This window comes from Somniosus microcephalus, chromosome 22, assembly GCF_052327205.1.
Source record: "Somniosus microcephalus isolate GS21.2 chromosome 22, FLI_Smic_1.0, whole genome shotgun sequence".
NCBI lineage: Eukaryota > Metazoa > Chordata > Chondrichthyes > Squaliformes > Somniosidae > Somniosus > Somniosus microcephalus.
In genome coordinates, this window is record NC_141008.1 from 57,570,913 (window position 1) to 57,594,047 (window position 23,135).

The following is a 23,135-nucleotide window of genomic DNA, read 5'->3' on the forward strand; positions in this document are numbered from 1 at the left end:
CCTCCTCTGAAACTTACGTGGAGCCAGGTTTTGGGCGGGATGGTGTCGGGACCCCCAAATTCGGGATTTTTGCCCCCCGCACACCTAAAAGCCCGCCTCACGGCACACTGAAAATCGACCCCTAAGGGTGGGGTTCCTTCTGGCCTTGGCATTTCTGTGGCTCGTGCTTGAGTTCAGGGGAGGCCTCTTTCAGGCTGCTGATTTCTCACAGCGCATCCTGCCAGTGGAGCTGGAATGTTGGGCATGGGTCGGTGACAATGAAATAATGAGTTCAGATGTCAATCAATACTTAATGTCCATGTAAATTATAAAATCCATGTACTGGGAAACAGTTTTTTTTTATATTCGTTTATGGGATCTGCGCGTCGCTGGCAAGGCCAGCATTTATTGCCCATCCCTAATTGCCCTTGAGAAGGTGGTGGTGAGCCACCTTCTTGAACCGCTGCAGTCCGTGTGGTGAAGGTACTCCCACAGTGCTGTTAGGGAGGGAGTTCCAGGATTTTGACCCAGCGACGATGAAGGAACAGCGATATATTTCCAAGTCAGGATGGTGTGTGACTTGGATGGGAACTTGGAGGTGGTGGTGTTCCCATGCACCTGCTGCCCTTGTCCTTCTAGGTGGAAGAGGTCGCAGGTTTGGGAGGTGCTGCCAAAGAAGCCTTGGCGAGTTGCTGCAGTGCATCTTGTAGATGGTACACACTGCAGCCACGGTACGCCGGTGGTGGAGGGAGTGAGTGTTTAAGGTGGTGGATGGGGTGCCAATCAAGCGGGCTGCCTTGTCCTCATGTTGTCTTCATGTTATTTAAATTTGTGGCATTTAAATCTGATCTTTGCAAATTCTTAATTGAAGCCAATGTTTGATTTTCTCCTGAAAACAGGGGCATCATTAGATATGTAGGTCGGAGAGAGGATTACTCTCCATGTAATGTGAACAGAATTTGTCTTTCAAATCTAATTTCTAGAGTCGCATGTTGCAGCCTTCTGGTATACCTTCTGTTATTGCTGTATTGGTACTCTAAAATGAACCCTTTCAGTAAGAGGCCCAGCCAGATAGCTGGCAGTGTAGGTCTTAGTTCATCATTGCTATGTTTCATGATCCTCTGCTTTACAGCAAGTTCCCAATCATTGCTGTAAAATCTGGATTCTAATTACATTATTCCCTTGCTTCAAAAAAAACCCTCCACTGCTTTTATCGCGGGTCGTGAAAGTTGCTATATAAATGCAAGTCTTTCTTTCTTTTCTTTCATGGCTTCAGGTTATACTGGTGTGGTGGCTCCGTTAGTGAAATGAAGAAGGGGCCGTGCCATGCTCGCACTGGTTAGCCCCTTTTTGCAAGGGGGTTGAAGTATAAGAGTAAGAAAGTCTTGCTGCAATTACATAGGGCTTTGGTGAGACCACACCTGGAGTACTGAGTACGGTTTTGGTTTCCTTATCTAAGTAAGGATATACTTGCCTTAGAGGCGGTGCAGCGAAGGTTCACTAGACTGGTTCCTGGGCCGAGAGGGCTGTCCTATGAGGAGAGATTGAGTAGATTGGGCTTGTACTCTCTGGAGTTTAGAAGAATGAGAAGTGATCTCATCGAAACGTATAAAATTCTTAGAGGGTAAGACCGCAATGGAACTGAATATCAGGCGCCGCGAAGAACAAGCGGCCAATCCGATACCGCCCGTTTAGCGCCACCTCCCGAGATAAATTTCTAGGCCCGTAACTCCACACTAACTAAGGATAAGGGGTAGGCCATTTAGGACAGAGATGAGGAGGAATTTCTTCACCCAGAGAGTGGTGAACCTGTGGAATTCTCTGCCACAGAAGGCAGTAGAGGCCAATTCATTAAATATATTCAAGAAGGAGTTAGATATATTTCTTAGGGCTAAAGGGATCAAGGGATATGGGGAGAAAGCAGGGACAGGGTACTGAATTTGGATGATCAACCATGATCTCATTAAATGGCGGAACAAGCTCGAGGGGCCGAATGGCCTACTCCTGCTCCTATCTTCTATGTTTCTATGTTTCCCTCAGCTTTCCTTTCCTCCTACAACCCACAAGCTGTTAAAACCGAAGCTTGGCGTCACTTTATCGCTACTTGCTCGAATTACCTCCTCCTTTCCCTCTACTCTTTTTTTGTTCCCTGCCTGTCCTGAACTGTGGACCTTGGTCATTGACCAGTGGACGCATGAGCCAAGGGCCACCTTTCGGTAACAGGACCGTCCCAGTGAGCCCTGACGAGTCAAGGGCCACCTTTCGGTAACAGGACTGTCCCCGTGAGCCCTGACGAGCCAAGGGCCACCTTTCGGTAACAGGACCGTCCCCGTGAGCCCTGACGAGTCAAGGGCCACCTTTCGGTAACAGGACTGTCCCCGTGAGCCCTGACGAGCCAAGGGCCACCTTTCAGTAACAGGACCGTCCCCGTGAGCCCTGACGAGCCAAGGGCCACCTTTCAGTAACAGGACCGTCCCCGTGAGCCCTGACGTGTCAAGGGCCACCTTTCGGTAACAGGACTGTCCCCGTGAGCCCTGACGAGCCAAGGGCCACCTTTCAGTAACAGGACCGTCCCAGTGAGCCCTGACGAACCAAGGGCCACCTTTCAGTAACAGGACCGTCCCCGTGAGCCCTGACGAGCCAAGTGCCACCTTTCAGTAACAGGACCGTCCCAGTGAGCCCTGACGAACCAAGTGCCACCATTCAGTAACAGGACCGTCCCAGTGAGCCCTGACGAGCCAAGTGCCACCTTTCGGTAACAGGACCGTCCCAGTGAGCCCTGACGAGTCAAGTGCCACCTTTCAGTAACAGGACCGTCCCAGTGAGCCCTGACGAGCCAAGTGCCACCTTTCAGTAACAGGACCGTCCCAGTGAGCCCTGACGAACCAAGTGCCACCTTTCAGTAACAGGACCGTCCCAGTGAGGCCTGACGAGCCAAGTGCCACCTTTCGGTAACAGGACCGTCCCAGTGAGCCCTGACGAGTCAAGGGCCACCTTTCAGTAACCGGACCGTCCCCGTGAGCCCTGACGAGTCAAGGGCCACCTTTCAGTAACAGGACCGTCCCAGTGAGCCCTGACGAGCCAAGTGCCACCTTTCGGTAACAGGACCGTCCCAGTGAGCCCTGATGAGCCAAGTGCCACCTTTCAGTAACCGGACCGTCCCCGTGAGCCCTGACGAGTCAAGGGCCACCTTTCAGTAACCGGACCGTCCCAGTGAGCCCTGACAAGTCAAGGGCCACCTTTCAGTAACCGGACCGTCCCCGTGAGCCCTGACGAGTCAAGGGCCACCTTTCAGTAACAGGACCGTCCCAGTGAGCCCTGACGAGCCAAGTGCCACCTTTCAGTAACCGGACCGTCCCCGTGAGCCCTGACGAGTCAAGGGCCACCTTTCAGTAACCGGACCGTCCCAGTGAGCCCTGACGAGCCAAGTGCCACCTTTCGGTAACAGGACCGTCCCAGTGAGCCCTGACGAGCCAAGGGCCACCTTTCAGTAACAGGACCGTCCCCGTGAGCCCTGACGAACCAAGGGCCACCTTTCAGTAACAGGACTGTCCCAGTGAGCCCTGACGAGCCAAGTGCCACCTTTCAGTAACAGGACCGTCCCAGTGAGCCCTGACGAGCCAAGTGCCACCTTTCGGTAACAGGACTGTCCCCGTGAGCCCTGACGAACCAAGGGCCACCTTTCGGTAACAGGACTGTCCCCGTGAGCCCTGACGAGTCAAGGGCCACCTTTCAGTAACCGGACCGTCCCCGTGAGCCCTGACGAGCCAAGGGCCACCTTTCAGTAACAGGACCGTCCCCGTGAGCCCTGACGAGTCAAGGGCCACCTTTCAGTAACCGGACCGTCCCCGTGAGCCCTGATGAGCCAAGGGCCACCTTTCAGTAACAGGACCGTCCCCGTGAGCCCTGACGAACCAAGGGCCACCTTTCAGTAACAGGACCGTCCCCGTGAGCCCTGACGAACCAAGGGCCACCTTTCAGTAACAGGACCGTCCCCGTGAGCCCTGACGAACCAAGGGCCACCTTTCAGTAACAGGACCGTCCCCGTGAGCCCTGACGAACCAAGGGCCACCTTTCGGTAACAGGACCGTCCCCGTGAGCCCTGACGAGTCAAGGGCCACCTTTCAGTAACCGGACCGTCCCCGTGAGCCCTGACGAGCCAAGGGCCACCTTTCAGTAACAGGACCGTCCCCGTGAGCCCTGACGAGCCAAGGGCCACCTTTCAGTAACTGGACCGTCCCCGTGAGCCCTGACGAGCCAAGGGCCACCTTTCAGTAACAGGACCGTCCCCGTGAGCCCTGACGAGCCAAGGGCCACCTTTCAGTAACTGGACCGTCCCCGTGAGCCCTGACGAACCAAGGGCCACCTTTCGGTAACAGGACTGTCCCCGTGAGCCCTGACGAACCAAGGGCCACCTTTCGGTAACAGGACTGTCCCCGTGAGCCCTGACGAACCAAGGGCCACCTTTCGGTAACAGGACTGTCCCCGTGAGCCCTGACGAGCCAAGGGCCACCTTTCAGTAACCGGACCGTCCCCGTGAGCCCTGACGAGCCAAGGGCCACCTTTCGGTAACAGGACCGTCCCCGTGAGCCAAGGGCCACCTTTCGGTAACAGGACCGTCCCCGTGAGCCCTGACGAGCCAAGGGCCACCTTTCGGTAACAGGACCGTCCCCGTGAGCCCTGACGAACCAAGGGCCACCTTTCGGTAACAGGACCGTCCCCGTGAGCCCTGTGACTTTGAAAGAGTTAAGTTATTTGACCCAAATAGTGTAAGGGGGGATCTGATGCTTGCATTTTGAACGTGTCTGAATATTGAGGTTTAATCTGTCAGCTCTTGAGGATTTATTTGATTTTGCTTGAACCATCTGCCACCGGAGTTGAGTGATGCTCCGACTTTTATTTCAGGAAGTGCAGGATTACAGACGCTGTACTGTGCAGTAGGCCGCTTTCATGTTGTTCGGCCGGCCTTGGAGGCTGTGCAAGTAATTCAGATCCTACCTCTTGTTATTGAAAAACCGACAGTGAGTACACTTGGCTTATCTTCCATTTGCATTGCAATATATTCCGAGAAAAAATTCCTAACCCACATTCCACCAATGGACATCCCAACATTTCTAAAAACAAAATCTTGGAAGTATTTTTTTAAATGTATTTGAAATTAAGTTTCTTCATTGGATTTTAAATGGCAATTGATTAAAGTGCGATTCGATTATCTATTACATCGCAGAATTTTGATTTTAAATTAATCCTGTCAGGTCTTAGGAGCATTTATCCAGCTTCCTTTATTTCTCTTTTGCTTTTTTCCATAAACATTATCTTGAACAAAGGAATCAGCTCAAGAAGCGCCACCAAGTGTTCAGGTATCTCTCCACGGTAACATCAGTGATTGAGCCACAATTCAAATCAATCCTTTCAACTGAAATGATTGCTATTATCAAAGCTAGGATTAACTGCAGGAAGACATTAACGGTGAGCCAAATGGAGGGTTAATAGCACAGACGCTGTTATGGGTATCAGACTTTTGTTTAAAATAGGGTTAAAAATTTGTTCACAGAACGCGAGCAAATCTGTCGAGGACACAATTTATTATTCAACCCTACTTGCTGTGTAAAGGTGCTGGGCCCTCTTCACAGCAATTGGTTCTTCTGGGCTACTTTTGGAAGACATTAAAGAGCTGACAACAGGCATTTTTTTAAAACTTGTGTTTAATGTGCTTTGAAAATGCTTGGACCCTTGAAAATCCAAAAAAAAATTTCAGTGAGTTTAATACAGCTCCCATGCATAGGGGGCCACTGAGGGTCCAATTGCAGAGCTTCCAGATGGCCCGACATCCTCGTACCCAAGGCAGCAAGGCCTCATTCTATGGCAGCGCAGGCAGGCGGGGTTTTGAGATGCACCTCCCCTATTGGCGCAGCTGCCCACCCGCAATATTTGAACTCCCGCTGACCCCCGCGTACTGTGGTGAGGAGCAGTGCTTGGAGGGACGCGCTGGTCAGGATGTCTCAGGCCCTCGGCCTCCTGAGGTCCTGTCCATCAACTTCAACGTGTAAAAAAAAAAAAAATCAGGGGCTGAGGGTCCTGAATATCCGCAGCTCCCGGAGAGCGGTGCTCCTCGCTGGGAGCACCTGACCAGGGAATTAGCTTGTCGTGTGCTTGCGAACGAAAAAAAAAGATTTGCCGAAGACTTTCATAAAGACACTCCTGTTTTAAGGTTTTAAACATTTAACGGGGGTTGAATTTCCGCAGGGATTCACCATAACTTTGGCAAAAGATCCGCGGAAATCCCGGAGAAACGGCGTGAACTGGAATTTTTCCAGGGTTGCCGTGGACCCTCCAGCGGCAGATAATCAGGAGAATCCTTGTGGAAATTCAAACCCTTAAATACAATCATCCGAAACTTAATTGGCTTGAAGTTGATGGATAGGAATGAAGGAGATTGCAGTTTTCAAAGGGACGTTGACCCTGAAATTCCTGGGTGTTCGCTCCGCTGGCACTGGTGCGGCAGAGCCCATCCCCCGCCCGCCCGCTCGCCTGCCCGGAGACCATGTCCCAAATCCCGGGGCTGGGATCATTTGCATGACTGGGGCAGGCTGCTGGTGCCTGCAAGGGTGCATCAATTCTTTTTATCAATGGTGCACATCCCAGTCCACCCTGGTGAGGCAGAGCAGCCCACCGCCTCCAGTCCGCCAAAGCCCAAAGTAAAAAATTACTTTTCTTCAGTCTTCAGCTGCAGAAGGAGCCGTTTACCCGCCATCCGAGGTAATCGATTCCTTCCAGAATCAATGACCTTATTCTAGAAAGAGTCTGAGGCCTTCAGAAGGCCTCAAATGGACTCTTTCAAGCTCTCAGCTAGTGGGAGTTCCATTGAAACATAGAAACATAGAAGATAGGAGCAGGAGTAGGCCATTCGGCCCCTCGAGCCTATTCTGCCATTCAATGAGATCATGGCTGATCATCCAAATTCAGTACCCTGTCCCTGCCTTCTCCCCATATCCCTTGATCCCTTTAGCCCTAAGAAATATATCTAACTCCTTCTTGAATATATTTAATGAATTGGCCTCAACTGCCTTCTGTGGTAGAGAATTCCACAGGTTCACCACTCTCTGGGTGAAGAAATTCCTCCTCATCTCTGTCCTAAATGGCTTACCCCTTATCCTTAGACTGTGACCCCTGGTTCTGGACTCCCCTGCCATCGGGAACATCCTTCCTGCATCTAGTTTGTCTAGTCCTGTTAGAATTTTATAAGTTTCAATGAGGTCCCCTCTCATTCTTCTAAACTCCAGCAAGTATAAGCCCAATCGACCCAATCGCTCCTCATACGTCATTCCTGCCATCCCAGGTATCAGTCTGGTGAATCTTCGCTGCACTCTCTCCATGGCAAGAACATCCTTCCTCAGATAAGGCAACCAAAACTGCACACAATACTCAAGGTGTGGTCTCACCAAGGCCCTGTACAACTGCAGCAAGACATCCTTGCTCCTGTACTCGAATCCTCTCGCTACGAAGGCCAACATACCATTTGCCTTCTTAACCGCCTGCTGCACCTGCATGCTTACCTTCAGCGACTGGTGCACAAGGACACCCAGGTCTCGTTGCACTTCCCCTTCTCCCAATCTATTGTCGTTCAGATAATAATCTGCCTTCCTGTTTTTGCCACCAAAGTGGATAACCTCGCATTTATCCACATTATACTGCATCTGCCATACATCTGCCCAATCGCCCAAATCATACTGGAGTTTCTCGGCATCCTCCTCACAGCACACACGCCCACCCAGCTTCGTGTCGTCTGCAAACCTTTTCAGGACTTAAAAGCTGGAATTTCCCCAGAAAGCCTGGGAACTGCCCCACCCTCCCCTCCCTGTCTTGATGCAGGGGACAAGAGAAAGATCACCCCAAGAGGACCCCGCACCTCCACCAAAATTTAAGAAACCAGGGCAACTGGGATAGAATCCCAGCATTACCAGATTCCATGCCAAATTCCGAAGCAGAAATCAAGCTCTCCAGTCCCAGGAATTTTTGGGGCCATTGCCTTTATCTTGAGGGTGAAGACAACCAGAGCAGTCACACGTCAACATTAATGCAGCAATGTGACTATTGAGCAAGCCAACAATGTTCTTAGTAATGCAATGACAAGCTGACTCAGATCATTATTTCAGTGTCTGGCAGGCACAGTCGATCGACTTGTCAAACGCTCGACTCGTAAAAGAGCTTGAGCTCCTTGAACACGTAGGCTCTGAAATGACACCATGGGATTCAAGCCTATGGCAGCTTAACGCAGCCATCTGAAATTCCTCTCTCAGCTGTTTCAGCAGAGACAACAACCAGCTAACCCTGACAGGTTTACACCTCTGCTAACATAACAAGAGAGAAGAACTTCAGATGGACAAGTTAAACTGTTCATCTGCTGGTACGCTACTGTGTCATTTCAGGGCCTATCAACCCATATTTAAATGGGGCAGACTTTAAAACATTAGTTCAAACTGTTCTTACCGTCCGTTTGCTCCGTCGCAATCGCCAACCACAGAAATCTCAAACCCATCGGGGTTCAGAGCGGGAAGGATGTGAATCCTCATGCTGTCCACCAGTGCAGTAACATTGGGATCCAGACCATAACTGGTGACAAGGTAGTCAATCAGGTGCAAAAGCAGTTCCCTGCCAACAGGCTGCAAAGCAAGAAAACCAGCCCCAATAAACTCGGTTGAATAGAGATGTGGGTTTACCAGATGCAATGAATTCAATGTGACTGATGGAAATCACCGTGCATATAAACCGAAATTACTAGAACCAATTGATTTCTTATTCATTATTGTAATAATTGCTTGAGCAGCAAAGGAGGGGCTGTGTGCCACTATCGTGTGGCTTAGCACACTTGGGATGTCGGCGTGAATTCCGACATAACCTGAAATCAAATGGGACAGGATGTGATGTTATCTGCACCGCATGTAACTATATCGATGACAAAAGCAAATAATAACTCATGCTCTGAAATTTCCTCTGGGAATTTAATGGGGTGCTTTTGCTGATTGTGGAGGAAGTGGTTCCACAATGGGTTAAGTCTGTGGGGTGCAGGGTGGAATTAAGGTTGCCTGTGGCAACACCAAAGCAACTGCACCCACTATAAAGTTACATAAGAACATAAGAAATAGGAGCAGGAGTCGGCCATTTGGCCCTTCGAGCCTGCTTCGCTATTCAATAAGATCATGGCCGATCTTCTACCTCATCTCTACTTTCCTGCACTATCCCCATATCCCTTGACTCCCTTAATATTCAAAAATCTATCGATCTCTGTCTTGGATATAAGAACGTAAGAAATAGGAACAGGAATAGGCCACTTGGCTCCTCGAGCCTGCTCCGCCATTCAATAAGATCATGGCTGATCTTGGGCTCAAAGCCACTCCCCTGCCCGCTTCCCATAACCCTTCACTCCCTTATCTTGCAAAATCTGTCTATCTCCACCTTAAATGTATTTAATGACCCAGCCTCCACAGCTCTCTGGGGCAGAGAATTCCAAAGATTCACCACCCTCTGAGTGAAGAAATTTCTCCTCATCTCAGCCCTAAATGGCCGACCCCTTATTCTGAGACTGTGACCCCGTGTTCTAGACTCCCCAGCCAGGGGAAACATCCTCCCTGCATCTACCCTGTCAAGCCCTGTAAGAATTCTGTATGTTTCAATGAGATCACCTCTCATTCTTCTAAACGCTAGAGAATATAGGCCTAGTCTACTCAATCTCTCCTCATAGGTCAATCCTCCCCATCCCAGGTTAAGTTTGCACACATTCCCTCATTCTAAAGTTGCACTTATAGGTTTAAGTTTCCAGGCCGTTCGGTTTCCCTGATGTTGGAAGGACGCTCATAGGGGCAAGTAATAAAAACTGCATGCTGCTGTTTGACACAGGCCCACATCCAGAACAACATGGTGACTCCAGTAGCATTTCCATCAGCAACTGTTGATGTTGCTTAGAAATGTCAATTTTAGAATAGGTCTGCATAGAAAAACTGTTTTGGTTTATATTTTAATTGTGTCCCGTACTCCACTCCAACTTGGCAAAATGGTCATGTCAAACATGAAAGTAAAACTTGCAATGAAGACACAGCCTAGATGGACCCCCCGTCACACAAGCCTAACATGTCGCTACTGTTAAAAAAGAAAGACTAAAGAAAGAGTTGCATTTACAGGAAACTCTTTGGTATCCGGCACCGACGGGACCGGGATGGTGCCGGTTGATTAAAAATTCCGGATGACGGAGAGGGTTATCTACCGAGGCTATTTTTAACAAACAAAAATAAAAAATCAAGAAATGTGCAGTACAGAGTAATTGGGTACTCACCTACGCCACAGGAGAGTCAGACTCCTGTTATCGAGGTGTTCGGACTTCCGACAGCGCCAAGAAGCCGAGTAGTGGCAGTTTGGAGAACTACCCCCACTGACTAACTCGGCCACCACGGGAGACTCGGACTCGGCAACATTGCCAGTTATTGAGGTGTTGTTTTCAGAGTATGAATTTTGCTGGTTAATAGAGAATTCTGAATATTTAGGTGCCGTTTAAACAAAAGTTTCCTGTATGTAGCACCTTTTACAACCTCAGGACATCCCAAAGTGCTTTACAGCCAGTGAAGTACTTTGAAGTGTAGACACTGCTGTAATGTGGGAAACGCGGCAGCCAATTTTCACACAGCAAGCTCCCACAAACAGCAATGAGATGATGACCAGATCATGTTTTTTTAGTGATATTGGTTGAGGGATAAATATTGGCCAGGACACTCTGGAGAACTCTCCTGATCTTCATCGAAGAGTGCCCTAATTGCCCCTGAGAAGGTGGTGGTGAGCCACCTTCTTGAACCGCTGCAGTCCGTGTGGCGAAGGTATTCCCACAGTGCTGTTAGGGAGGGAGTTCCAGGATTTTGACCCAGTGACGATGAAGGAACGGCCGATATACTTCCAAGTTAGGAAGGTGTGTAACTTGGAGGTGGCGGTGTTCCCATGCGCCACCCGAGAAGGCAGACGGGGTGTCATTTTAATGTCTCATCTGAAAGACGGCATCTTCAACAGTGCAGCACTCCCTGCAGTACTCCAGTGTCAGCCTGGATTATGTGGTCAATTCTCTGGAGTGGGACTTGAACCCATGACCTTCTGGCTCAGGGTTGAGAGTGCTCCACTGAGCCACGGCTGACACCTAACTGATACCTAAAGCATCCTAACTGCTGAGCAGCACCACTGTCAGGTCCACAGCCTGTTGCCCTGCCTAGAACACGATCCGCGATGATAAACTGCCACAAAGTAGATGTGTACAAATTCAGGGTGAGCAGAAACAATGATAAAGGAGACTTACTTCATTCCCATGGATATTGCCAACGTACTTAAATTCAGGGATTCCAATGCTATGTTGTGTCGGATTTTTTCCAATGACAAGGACCCATAATTCTTTCCCTGTCAGAAAATAAAGACCACAGATTAACTCACTGGGTAACTTTGTAAGGAAAGGTACAACTCAGTGTTTTTTTTAATTCATTCATTCATGGGATGTGGGTGTCGCTGGCAAGGCCAACATTTATTGCCCTAATTGCCCTTGAGAAGGTGGTGGTGAGCCGCCTTCTTGAACCGCTGCAGTCCGTGTGGTGATGGTGCTCCCACAGTGCTGTTAGGGAGGGAGTTCCAGGATTTTGACCCAGCGACGATGAAGGAACGGCTGATATATTTCCAAGTCAGGATGGTGTGAGACTTGGAGGGGAACTTGGAGGTGCTGGTGTTCCTGTGCACCTGCTGCCCTTGTTCTTCTAGGTGGTAGAGGTCACGGGTTCGTGAGGTGCTGCTGTAGAAGCCTTGGTGAGTTGCTGTAGCAAAGTTACTTGGATAAAGTACTGGAGACCTGCGAGTACCCATTGAAATATACCCCAAAAGGAGTCTGCAGAGGAGGGCAGAAAATTGGCCCAATAAAAACGAGTGGATCATTTCCAGCACAATGAGATCACAAGTAAAAAATGATTGGGTTATGATTTTTATCACTTTTTCAGGAGAATAGGGCTCCTTTAACAGTTAGGTAATAATCATAGAATCATAGAACAGTACAGCACAGAAGGAGGCCATTCGGCCCATCGAATCTGCGCCAGCTCTTTCGAAGAGCAATCCAGTCAGTCCCCCTCCCTCGCTCTTTCCCCATATCCCTGCAATTTTTTTTCTCTTTCAAGTATTTATCCAATTCCCTTTTGAAGGCTACTATTGAATCTGTTTCCACCACATTATCAGGCAGTGCGTTCCAAATCCTAACCACTCGTTGCATAAAAAAATGTTTTCCCTCCTGTCGCCTCTGGTTCTTTTGCCAATCACCTTTAATCTGTGCCCCCTGGTTAGCGACCCTTCAGCCATTGGATACAGTTTATCTTTATTTACTCTCTCTAAACCCTTCATGATTTTAAACACCTCGATCAAATCTCTTCTCCAAATAATGTTTAGCAAAGGTTCATTTATGCAAGTAGAAAATAAAGAATGACACTACTTAAAATATTTTTTCAGTCCCGATACACATTAATTCTATTTATTTACATATGACCTAATTAAACAATCCATTTATTTGTACAATCATTTGCAAAATGAATTTTTTCCTTCTCAATAATCTACTGTATAATCACAAACTCTTATTCAGTGAAAACCAATTGCTTTCTAATTGTTTTCACTTGCTCCTTGCATATCCTGTCACATCTCTGATGGATTAATCACTTCAGTTGGGTATTTTTGTGGAGACATTGCAAATACTTAGGGGGAAAAATTTGGTTGCTTTGCGCCTCCCGTTAATGCCCTAAGAGAGCGCTAATGGGACGCAAAGCAACTAGTGCCCAGGCGCGGCAATGTTTGCATCGCTTGCGAAATTGACCAGACATTTTGCGGCGTTGCTAAACACTACCGCCACGATCGCCTGCACCCGCAGATCATGACATCAGTCGAGCGTGCAACGCCCCAGACCGGATATTGAGTGGTGCCCCCTGCCTTACCACCTGCCGCTAGCAATGACAGGTTGAGGGGAGCGTTTTGCAGTCGGGAAGGGACTGGGGGAGCGCTATTTAAAGGTGACCGCTTTCTGCCTTTTTTTGTCGGCGACATTTTTGCACCACGCATTCTGAGAGAGAGAGAGAGAGAGAGACTTCTGGAGAGATTCAACGCTGTGTGAAGGAGTTTTGGGTACTGAGCAGCACTTTGCAGGTTCATTTTGATTTGTCCTTCCTTGCATCGATTTAGAAGAGACTATGGGGGCTGCACTCTGAGCTCTTTCCCTGGGCCTCTCCATTGTTCTTTCCAGCAGATTTGATGTACTGGTCTCTCCAGGCCGAGATTCAAGGCTGCAATGAGCAGGGTGTGGATGGAGAGCAAGATCGACCCTTCCCTTTAAGAACTGGCCGGCGCCAGTGTGTCTGTGTTCCATTGCTGACTGACATCACATGAGCTTTGCCAGCGCTCTGAGTTAACGCCTCATTCTTCGGCGTTAGCGCCTTAAGAGAGGTGTGTAGCACCTGATTTAGCGCTCCAATCAACTCCGGGGTGATAGAAGCCAAGTTTGCAGTCGGAGGCGATAATTAGCGCCAGGCGCTAAACTTTGCGCCCGGCCGATAATTGCGCCCCAAACGGGGCGTTACCGAATTTCTCCCCCTAACAGTCTGTGACCAACAACATCATTAATGGATGCCAGTCTTGTGCAGTGCAGGCTGCCTAATTGGAAATCCCAGATTATTGCCTCAAATGCAATAGTCCTAACTCTAAGGCAAGATGCTGTACTAGTAAAGCATGTTGTATATGTGTAATTATACATGGCTAGGCCATGTAATCTACCCTTTATTTAAAAAGAAAAGAAAGACTTGCATTTCTATCACGTCTTTCATGACCTCAGGACGTCCCAAAGCACTTTACAACCAATGAAGTACTTTTTGAAGTGTAGTCACTGTTGTAATGTAGTAATGCCACCGAGTAGAAAGGCCTGGGTAACAGGCTATCGCCTACACCACTTTAACATCTTTCCAGTTGTGAGATAGAAGACAGACTACACCGAGTTCCACACAGAACATGTTAGGAAGCTGAAATGCCAACAACTGAGCTTACAGCTGATGCCACCATACATAGTAATTCTATATATTTACACATCATTGAATTAAACAATCCATTTATTTGCACAACCATTTGTGAAATTAATTTTTTACTCCTCAATAATCTACCAGATGATCACAAACTCTTATTCAGTGAAAAGCGATGACTTTCTAATATGCTGCCATCTCCAACATTTCCCCTCATGGGAAATGGATTGGTCCATTGAGATTCTGCACAATTATGGAGAATTTCCAATGGATCAAATTGCTTCCCATGGGACAGAATTACAATGTACAAATCGTTTCTCATCCACTCCTATTGGGCTGAATTCCAACATACCAAAGGCTGCCCATTCACCCTCAGTGTATAGAATTCCAATGGCAAATCGTTTCCCATTCATTCCCATTCCATGAGATCTTATTCCATACACAGAGAAACCAATCCAATCATGAAATGTTTCCCAATTCTGTACTTTTTAATGCTCAGAATATTAAGTAGGCATTATTTAAGTGCTGTCTGTTCTTGATCAGCCAGCATCCAGAGTTCTATTCGTTGATTAAAATGAGGAAGAAAATAGTCATTGGCCAATACTTGAACTGAATTAAAATCAGAACTAAATTTCTTCTAAAGGCTGGGATTTTCCACTGCAGAGCTTCTGACTCACCCAGGGATTACATTACTCCCAGGCCATGATCTTCTGACCAGTCCTACACCTTCCTATGCATTTTGTTTGGAATAAACAGGTCTTTTTCCAAGTGGCAGGCAGTGACTAGTGGGGTACCGCAGGGATTGGTCCTTGGACCCCAGCTATTCACAATATATATTAATGATCTAGACGAGGGAACTAGATGTAATATCTCCAAGTTTGCAGACGACACAAAGCTGGGTGGGCGTGTGTGATGTGAGGAGGATGCCGAGAAACTCCAGTATGATTTGGACAGGTTGGGTGATATGGCAGATGCAGTATAATGTGGATAAATGCAAGGTCATCCGCTTTGGTGGCAAAAACAGGAAGGCAGATTATTATCTGAACGGCAATAGATTGGGAGAAGGGGAAGTGCAACGAGACCTGGGTGTCCTTGTGCACCAGTCGCTGAAGGTAAGCATGCAGGTGCAGCAAGCGGTTAAGAAGGCAAAAGGCATGTTGGCCGTCGTAGCGAGAGGATTCGAGTACAGGAACAAGGCTGTCTTGCTGCAGTTGTACAGGGCCTTGGTGAGACCACATCTTGAGTATTGTGTGCAGGTTTGGTCGCCTTATCTGAGGAAGGATGTTCTTGCCATGGAGGGAGTGCAGCGAAGATTCACCAGACTGATACCTGGGATGGCAGGAACGACGTATGAGGAGAGATTGGGTCGATTGGGCTTATATTCGCTAGAGTTTAGAAGAATGAGAGGGGATCTCATTGAAACTTATAAAATTCTAACAGGACTAGACAGACTAGATGCAGGAAGGATGTTCCCGATGGCAGGGGAGTCCAGAACCAGGGGTCACAGTCTAAGGATAAGGGGTCAGCCATTTAGGACTGATGAGGAGGAATTTCTTCACCCAGAGAGTGGTGAAGCTGTGGAATTCTCTACCACAGAAGGCAGTTGAGGCCAATTCATTAAATATATTCAAGAAGGAGTTAGATATATTTCTTAAGGCTAAAGGGATCAAGGGATATGGGGAGAAGGCAGGGACAGAGTACTGAGTTTGGATGATCAGCCATGCTCTCATTGAATGGCGGAGCGGGCTCGAGGGGCCGAATGGCCTACTCATGCTCCTATCTTCTATGTTAAAGGGAAACCAAGCCAAGCAGCAGGATACCCATCTAATGGTACGTCTACAATTTCCATCCTTAGCCAGTTGTCTTCTTTACCATGGCATTTATGTAGTCATTACAATACATTATCACAAGTGGCTATTGAGGCGGAGACTATAACATGATTTCAAAGGGATTTGGATGGGAATATAAAAGGATACAGACACGGGGCAGGGAAACAGGATCAGAATGGACAGCTCCAGTCGAAGACCTCGCACAGGTGAGATGGGCTGAATGGGCCTCATTTCATGGTGTAATTCCTGATTCCACGATTGTCTGCTCAAATTGTTCTCTGTTGAAAGGTTCGGTAGCTGAAATGATTCTGCAGCCCTTGTCCGTATGAGCCCGATTCATTCTAAGAAATCTCAGGAGGTACAGGATGTGTAATAGCATATTCGCTTGTCAGTTTCACAGCTACCAAAAGTGACATTCTCCATTAGTCCACTGGTTGGATGGACTCAGAAACTGCATCCGTTAGCTTTTGATTACTTCGCCCTTTTATCCTGAAAGTATAGTCATTAAGCACAAATTTTTATATAAGACAAAAGGAGAGATTTTCTAATGGGCCACTATCAGAGCCTACTGACGGCTAAAACACGCGCAACCTTCCCTACATCAGATTTACCAAAGTGAATGGCTCGACTGCACGTCTCAAGTGCTGTCTTTCATAATGTAGAATGAGGGGAAAGTGCAGAATTAAATGAACACTTAGAATGAAATGAGCATTATTAATTTACCTTTGAATTTTTTTTTTGCAGGTAGTTCAAAAAAGGATTTAAAACTGGATGCCCAGAACATATGCTACACAATAAATTATTCAAAATGCAACTCAGGCAGTCGGAGTTAATTAAAGGGGCACTGATTGAAAAAGTGTTTGGCAAACCATTTTTAGTTTGGGGAAGAGGGTAAATTTAAAACAGAAGGGGGTATGAGCATTTGTAGGTATGTATACATAATTAAAGAAGTTAACAGGGCAGTTGGGAGTGAGGCCTTGTTCAAGTGAGAGCTGTGATAAAAAAAATAAGGGAAAAGTCACAACTTTCACTTCTCTGAGCCCAGATTCCTCAGTCATTTTCCTTTTATTTGAACCATTTGCATCACTCCCGCAGTTGCTGCCATCCCCACCCCATACACACAAATGTCGTTGTAAACACGTACACCCAGAGATGCAACACAACCCACACACAGACACATACAACACGCAGTGTCAGCCGTGGCTCGGTGGGTAGCACACTCGCCTCTGAGTCAGAAGGTTGTGGGTTCAAGTGAGCACATAAAGCTAGGCTGACACTTCAGTGCAGTACTGAGGGAGTGCTGCACTGTCGGAGGTGCCGTCTTTTGGATGAGATGTTAAAACCGAGGCCCCGTCTGTTCTCTCAGCTATATGTAAATGATCCCATGGCACTATTTCGAAGAAGAGCAGGGGAGTTATCCCTGGTGTCCTGGCCAATATTTATCCCTCAACATAACAAAAACAGATTATCTGGTCATTATCACATTGCTGTTTGTGGGAGCTTGCTGTGTGCAAATTGGCTGCTGCGTTTCCCACATTACAACAGTGACTACACTTCAAAAAGTACTTCATTGGCGGTAAAGCGCTTTGAGACGTCAGGTGGTTGCGAAAGGCGCTGTATAAATGCAAGTCTTTCTTTCTTTGCACACATACAACATACACACATATATATATGTGTATACACGCACACACAAACATCATTGTAAACATGTACATCCAGAGATGCAACGCAATGCACATATACACACACACAAATGTCCACTTAAATACTTACACCTAGAGACTTGTGCGTGTGCACACACACATATACACCTTCTCAAGGGCAATTAGGGATGGACGATAAATGCTGGCCTTGCCAGCGACGCCCACCTCCCATAAACGAATAAAAAAAACACATGTATACAGCTCACACACTTTAAATTGCTGACTGCATCTCTTTCTCTCTTTAATGTAACTCTTTTGTGAGAGAAGTAGACTTTTAGATAGCGATCTATTTCCTCTATTTCTGACACTGTCTAGAGAAGAAAATAAATGACATTAGTGTCTGTTTCCCACCCCCTGACCAACTTTGATAAATTATCCTGTGATTTCAGAAACATTACCAGAGGCGTAACTATCATTAAGGCCATCGAGGTATCTGACAATTGGATTCAGAAATATGCTCATCTTGTTCTTTTAACTGGTACTAATGAAAAGGTGCAGATGCCCCACAGACATTGGTTCCGTAAGCCTCGCATTCCTGCTGCCTCACACCACTTAGCTCGAATGTCAATAGCTAATGCGGCAGCTGCGAGAATTATGGCAGTTTTTGCATCAGTCGTTTGCTCTCTGTAAACTGTTGTATATTTTCCTACCTTTACTTTCCAAGGTCTAAAGTAGAATTTGGGGAATGGGAGAATGATGAGCAACCACAATGCTTATTCTAGGCTTTTACAATCTATAATGTAGCTCAGACTGGATAAGGTGAGTCTAAAACACAATCACTGAGTGAATATAAAGGACTACATCCTGCTTATATTGACTCCCTCAGTGCAATCTCCAACACAATCTCATCGTCTAAATACAATTAACACCATCTGGGTCTTAAAATTGTGTCTTATAGTTTGCACTGATCTCCCTTGACAGGACAGTAGTGACTGAAAGCTCACTGGAAATTAAAAAAAGATCAGGAGAGATGTAGCACAGGTGGGAGCTCTTCACAAGCTGCGACTGACTGAGGCCCAAAAGGTGGTTTAACTCTTGGCGTGCCGATGGCTGAGTAATGGTGCCGAAGTGATTGAGCTGACAACAGCAGGAAGGACAACGCTATCCCGCCATTGAGCTCCAAGGACTCAAAGGTTGGACTGCTCGAGTTTTACAAGGTGACCACATTAACCTTCAGACTTCTGCCGCTTGGTTTTACAGCCAGTCAGAGGCCAACAATAGTCACTAATAAATCTAAATCGGGAATTCAGGAGAAACTTCTTTACCCAGAGAGCGGCGAGAACGTGGAACTTGCTACCACAGGGAGTGGTTGAGGCGAATAGTATAGATGCATTTAAGGGGAAGCTAGATAAGCACCTGAGGGAGAAAGGAATAGAGGGATATGCTGATAGGGTGAGATGAAGAGGGGTGGGAGAAGGCTCGTGTGGAGCATAAACACCGGCACGGGCCTGTTGGGCCAAATGGCCTGTTTCTGTGGTGTACATTTTATGTCATTCTGTGTAAAGATTTTCAAAGTGAGTTCACCTCCAAAAGTGGATAATTGGAGGCTGGAAGCAGGGGGAGAAAGCAGAAAAGGAAAGTACATTTAACAACAACAATTTGTATTTATATAGCGCCTTTAACATAGTAAAATGTCCCAAGGTGCTTCACAGGTGTATTATAAGACAAAAATTTGACACCGAGCCACACAAGGAGAAATTAGGGCAGATGAAGAGGTAGGTTTTAAGGAGTGTCTTAAAGGAGGAAAGATAGGTAGAGGGGTTTAGGGAGGGAATTCCAGAGTTGAGGGTCCTGGCAGCGGAAGGCACGGCCACCGATGGTTGAGTGATTATAATCAGGGATGCTCAAAAGGGCAGAATTAGAAGGCAGGATCTTGGGGGGTTGTGGGGCTGGAGAAGATTGCAGAGATAGGGAGGGGCGAGGCCATGGAGGGATTTGAAAACAAGGATGAGAATTTTGAAATCGAATATAGAATACAGTATGTAACATGGAAATAACTGTTAAAAAATTGAAAAATGGACAAGCAGAAGTAATATTTAAAAAAATTGATTCTAGTTTGGTATAATGTAGTGTTAATATTACAACGGTGAAGCTACTCCTGATGTAGCAGTTTTATTACTGTACTAATAGGGTGTGTTGTAGCAGGATAGTGAGAGCTGGAAACTGGCTGGCCCAAGAAGACTGAAATTTCCTACACCTAAGGGTTAAAATACACTAAAACATCCTTTTTAATCTGATGAATCTTCTCATACTGTCACGGAAAAGCACTGGGAATAGTATTAATACCCCTCTGATACAGACAATAATCTCAGTCGGACTGCATTTTACTCCTGATGGTTTCTGTGCTTGTCATACCCACTGTGGAGGCTACAGTGGAACCAAGGGCAAGGCTGGGCCACGCACAAGGGGCTACGCAAGGCAGATGTTCAATACGAACAAACATCGGAGCTTACCGTGTCCCAGAGGAGATGGCGCACTTCTGATGTCATTGTTAATGAGTATTACAGGAGGGCGGCTGAAGTCAAATATGTAAATTAGCATTCTGATTAAGTCAAATCAATCTGGGAAGATGCTGGTGATGGAGGGAGCGCCCGAGCTGATTGCAGAACTCTCAGCCAGCACCAACATGCTAATGAGCGATTATCTGGGAAAGTGGCTATTTTTAACCGTCCCAGCGTGGAGCCATTCTCAGATCCGCGTGTTATCTCTGTAACAGCTCATTAGATCCTTTCCAAATACACCCTCTGCTTGCCGAGTGCTCCCCAGTGCTTAAACTTCTATAGAATCCCAGTATTGTACCAACCGATAGAACTCGTGGCGGGGGAGCCTTTTAATGGGCTGTCCACACGACCTCTGGGCAAGCGAGCAAGTGCCAGAATGTCCGCCGCGTGTTTGCGTGAGGCCGGCGCCTCATTAATGTAGACAAACTCGGCCCTTTGCTGCTCGGAACCTCTCCAGCCGCCTTCTATTTCTGAAGGTTGTACCATATAAGTGATAGACAGCGAACCTTTCAGAATTCACAGTGCAACCTACTTCAGAGCCAGTGTATACCTGTTAAAACAGGCTTATCATCAGTGCCCTTTCCAAAAAGGCGTGAATTTGTGCAGTGGCACATTAGCACATAGTGTCTAACGGGTTTGCTTGATACTCCTCTGGTCGCTGGTTAACTCATTTAAAGCCAAACTAAAATAAAGAGCTTAATGGCTCCATTACAATAGCGAAGGGGGCAGCGGAGAGCAACTGGTGGGCTTTACAATCTAAATTTTAACTCACTCTGGACTTTAACTCAAACGGGTCTAGAACACAGTAGGGTAGATCTCGACTTTGGAATTCCCTCTCTAATCCTCTCTGCCTCGCTCTCTTCCTTTAACACGCTCCTTAAATCCTACCACTTTGAGCAAGCTTTGGGGTCACCTGTCCTAATATCTCCTTATGTGGCTCGGTGTCAAATTTTGTTTGATAATCGCTCCTATGAAGCGCCTTGGGATGGTTTACTACATTAAAGGTGCGATAGAAATGCAAGATGTTGTTGTTTGTGTGATATTGTAAAGCGGTCAATAGCGAGTTGGCAGCCTGTTTTACGCTTCTTCCAATTTTTATTTCCATTGACTGCCTTTAAATCGTGGTTGGTTGATCACATTATTAACCTCAAAAGAACTCTTCGATCAGTGTCACTTTACGAGTACCTTTGCCTGACACCAGCACTGGCTTCGTTTGGAGCCCACGTATATCTTTATTATCTATCTATATATATAAAGCAGTTCTTCTGTCTGTCATTCCGTCTGTCTGTCTGTATTGAATAAACTCAAAAGTTATAGAGCGTACCTACACGTGTGTTACATCGAAAGAAAGCTTACGATTCCAGAACCGTCATAAGCGTATTTTACTTTTCGGTCGGACGAAAATTGTTCACGCGTTATGCAAAAAACCTTCAAAATTAAACTCATTATCTGCTAATAGCATTGATTGACTGACGTCAAGGTCGACCAATCCTGTACCGTCACGATTGACCAATCCTACAGTTCAGTCGCCTGATGGTTGGCCAATCGCTGCGTCTGTGGGCAGGACTAATGCTTTTCAACTCAGGCATCGGGCAGCCATTGCTTCACTACTTCCAGCTCAAAATCTGCTAATCCAGCTTCGAAAAAGTTAGTATCTCTTTTAAAAATAACATTACATTTACCAAAAACGTTTTATAAGTACTTTCACTTTCATCTTTGAAGCTATTAAAAGGTAGAAATGTTGCCCGGCAGCAGATTCATACAGGGACAGACAGACAGGCCCCAAAGCCTGGGACTCGATTTAAACCGCCTGGCCCAAAACAGCCCCGGCAAAGCCGGGCTCCCCCAGCTAGTATATAATAAAATGAGCCTGTCTGTCTGTCTGTATGCGTGCGGTAAACTCAAAAGTTATAGAGCGTACCTACACATATGTTATATCAAAAGAAAGCTTATGATTAGGGGAGTGTCATAGGTGTGTTTATTTTTTGGTCAGACAAAATTTTTTCGGATAGTTTACAAAAAACGGACAAAATCCGCTCATTTCAGCTCATTAGCATTGAGTGACGTGATGGTTGACCAATCCTACGGGGGAACCGCAGTATGATGCGTCACGGGGGGGCATTTTATGGCGTGTGTGGGCGGGGCTGCTGAGCTGAGGTGAGTCGGGCCAGCCCTGAGGCGCTCGGACATGCACGGGGGCTCCGGGTCACCGCGGCCGGGCTCTGAGTCCAACCCCTTCCCCAGGGTGTCTTCCTCTCTTCTCTATCTCCTTCCCTCTCTCTCTCCCTCTCCTTCCCTCTCTCTCTCCTTCCCTCTCTCCGTCCCCCTCTCTCGAGACAGAGAGAACCGCGCGGCCCGAGAGCCAAGAGAGAGCGAGCAGTGGCGGTGGGCTGGAGCGGGAGCTGAGCTGAAGTGAGTCGGGCCGGGCCTGAGGCGCTAGGCCGCACACGGGGGCTCCGGGTCACCGCGGCCGGGCTCTGAGTCCAACCCCTTCCTCGGGGTGTCTTCCTCTCTTCTCTCTCTCCTTCCCTCTCTCCTTCCCTCTCTCTCTCTCTCCTTCCCTCTCTCTCTCTCTCTCTCCTTCCCCCTCTCTCTCTCTCCTTCCCCCTCTCTCTCTCTCTCTCCTTCCCTCTCTCTCTCTCTCTCCTTCCCTCTCTCTCTCTCTCTCTCTCCTTCTCTCTCTCTCTCTCTCTCCTTCCCCCCCTCTCTCTCTCTCTCTCTCTCTCTCCTTCCCTCTCTCTCTCTCTCCTTCCCTCACTCCCTCTCTCTCCTTCCCTCTCTCTCTCTCTCTCCTTCCCCCTCTCTCTCTCTCTCCTTCCCTCTCTCTCCTTCCCCCTCTCTCTCTCTCTCTCCTTCCCCCTCTCTCTCTCCTTCCCCCTCTCTCTCTCTCTCTCTCCTTCCCTCTCTCTCTCTCTCTCCTTCCCCTCTCTCTCTCCTTCCCCCTCTCTCTCTCTCCTTCCCCCTCTCTCTCTCTCTCCTTCCCCCTCTCTCTCTCTCTCCTTCCCTCTCTCTCTCTTTCTCCTTCCCCCCCTCTCTCTCTCTCTCTCCTTCCCTCTCTCTCTC

General features: G+C 47.5%; 1 protein-coding gene across 1 annotated transcript in view; it reads right to left on the minus strand.

Annotated features, from left to right (window-relative positions):
• LOC147102416 (carboxypeptidase D-like) overlaps positions 1 to 23,135 on the minus strand; it is a 256,138-nt gene that overhangs the window by 211,552 nt on the left and 21,451 nt on the right. Inside the window, exons 3-4 of the mRNA XM_085964833.1 lie at positions 11,312 to 11,409; positions 8,470 to 8,642 (exon numbers count right to left, since the gene is read on the minus strand). Of these exons, the coding sequence (XP_085820959.1) occupies positions 8,470 to 8,642; positions 11,312 to 11,409 (271 nt within the window). The remainder of the gene's footprint in view (positions 1 to 8,469; positions 8,643 to 11,311; positions 11,410 to 23,135) is intronic.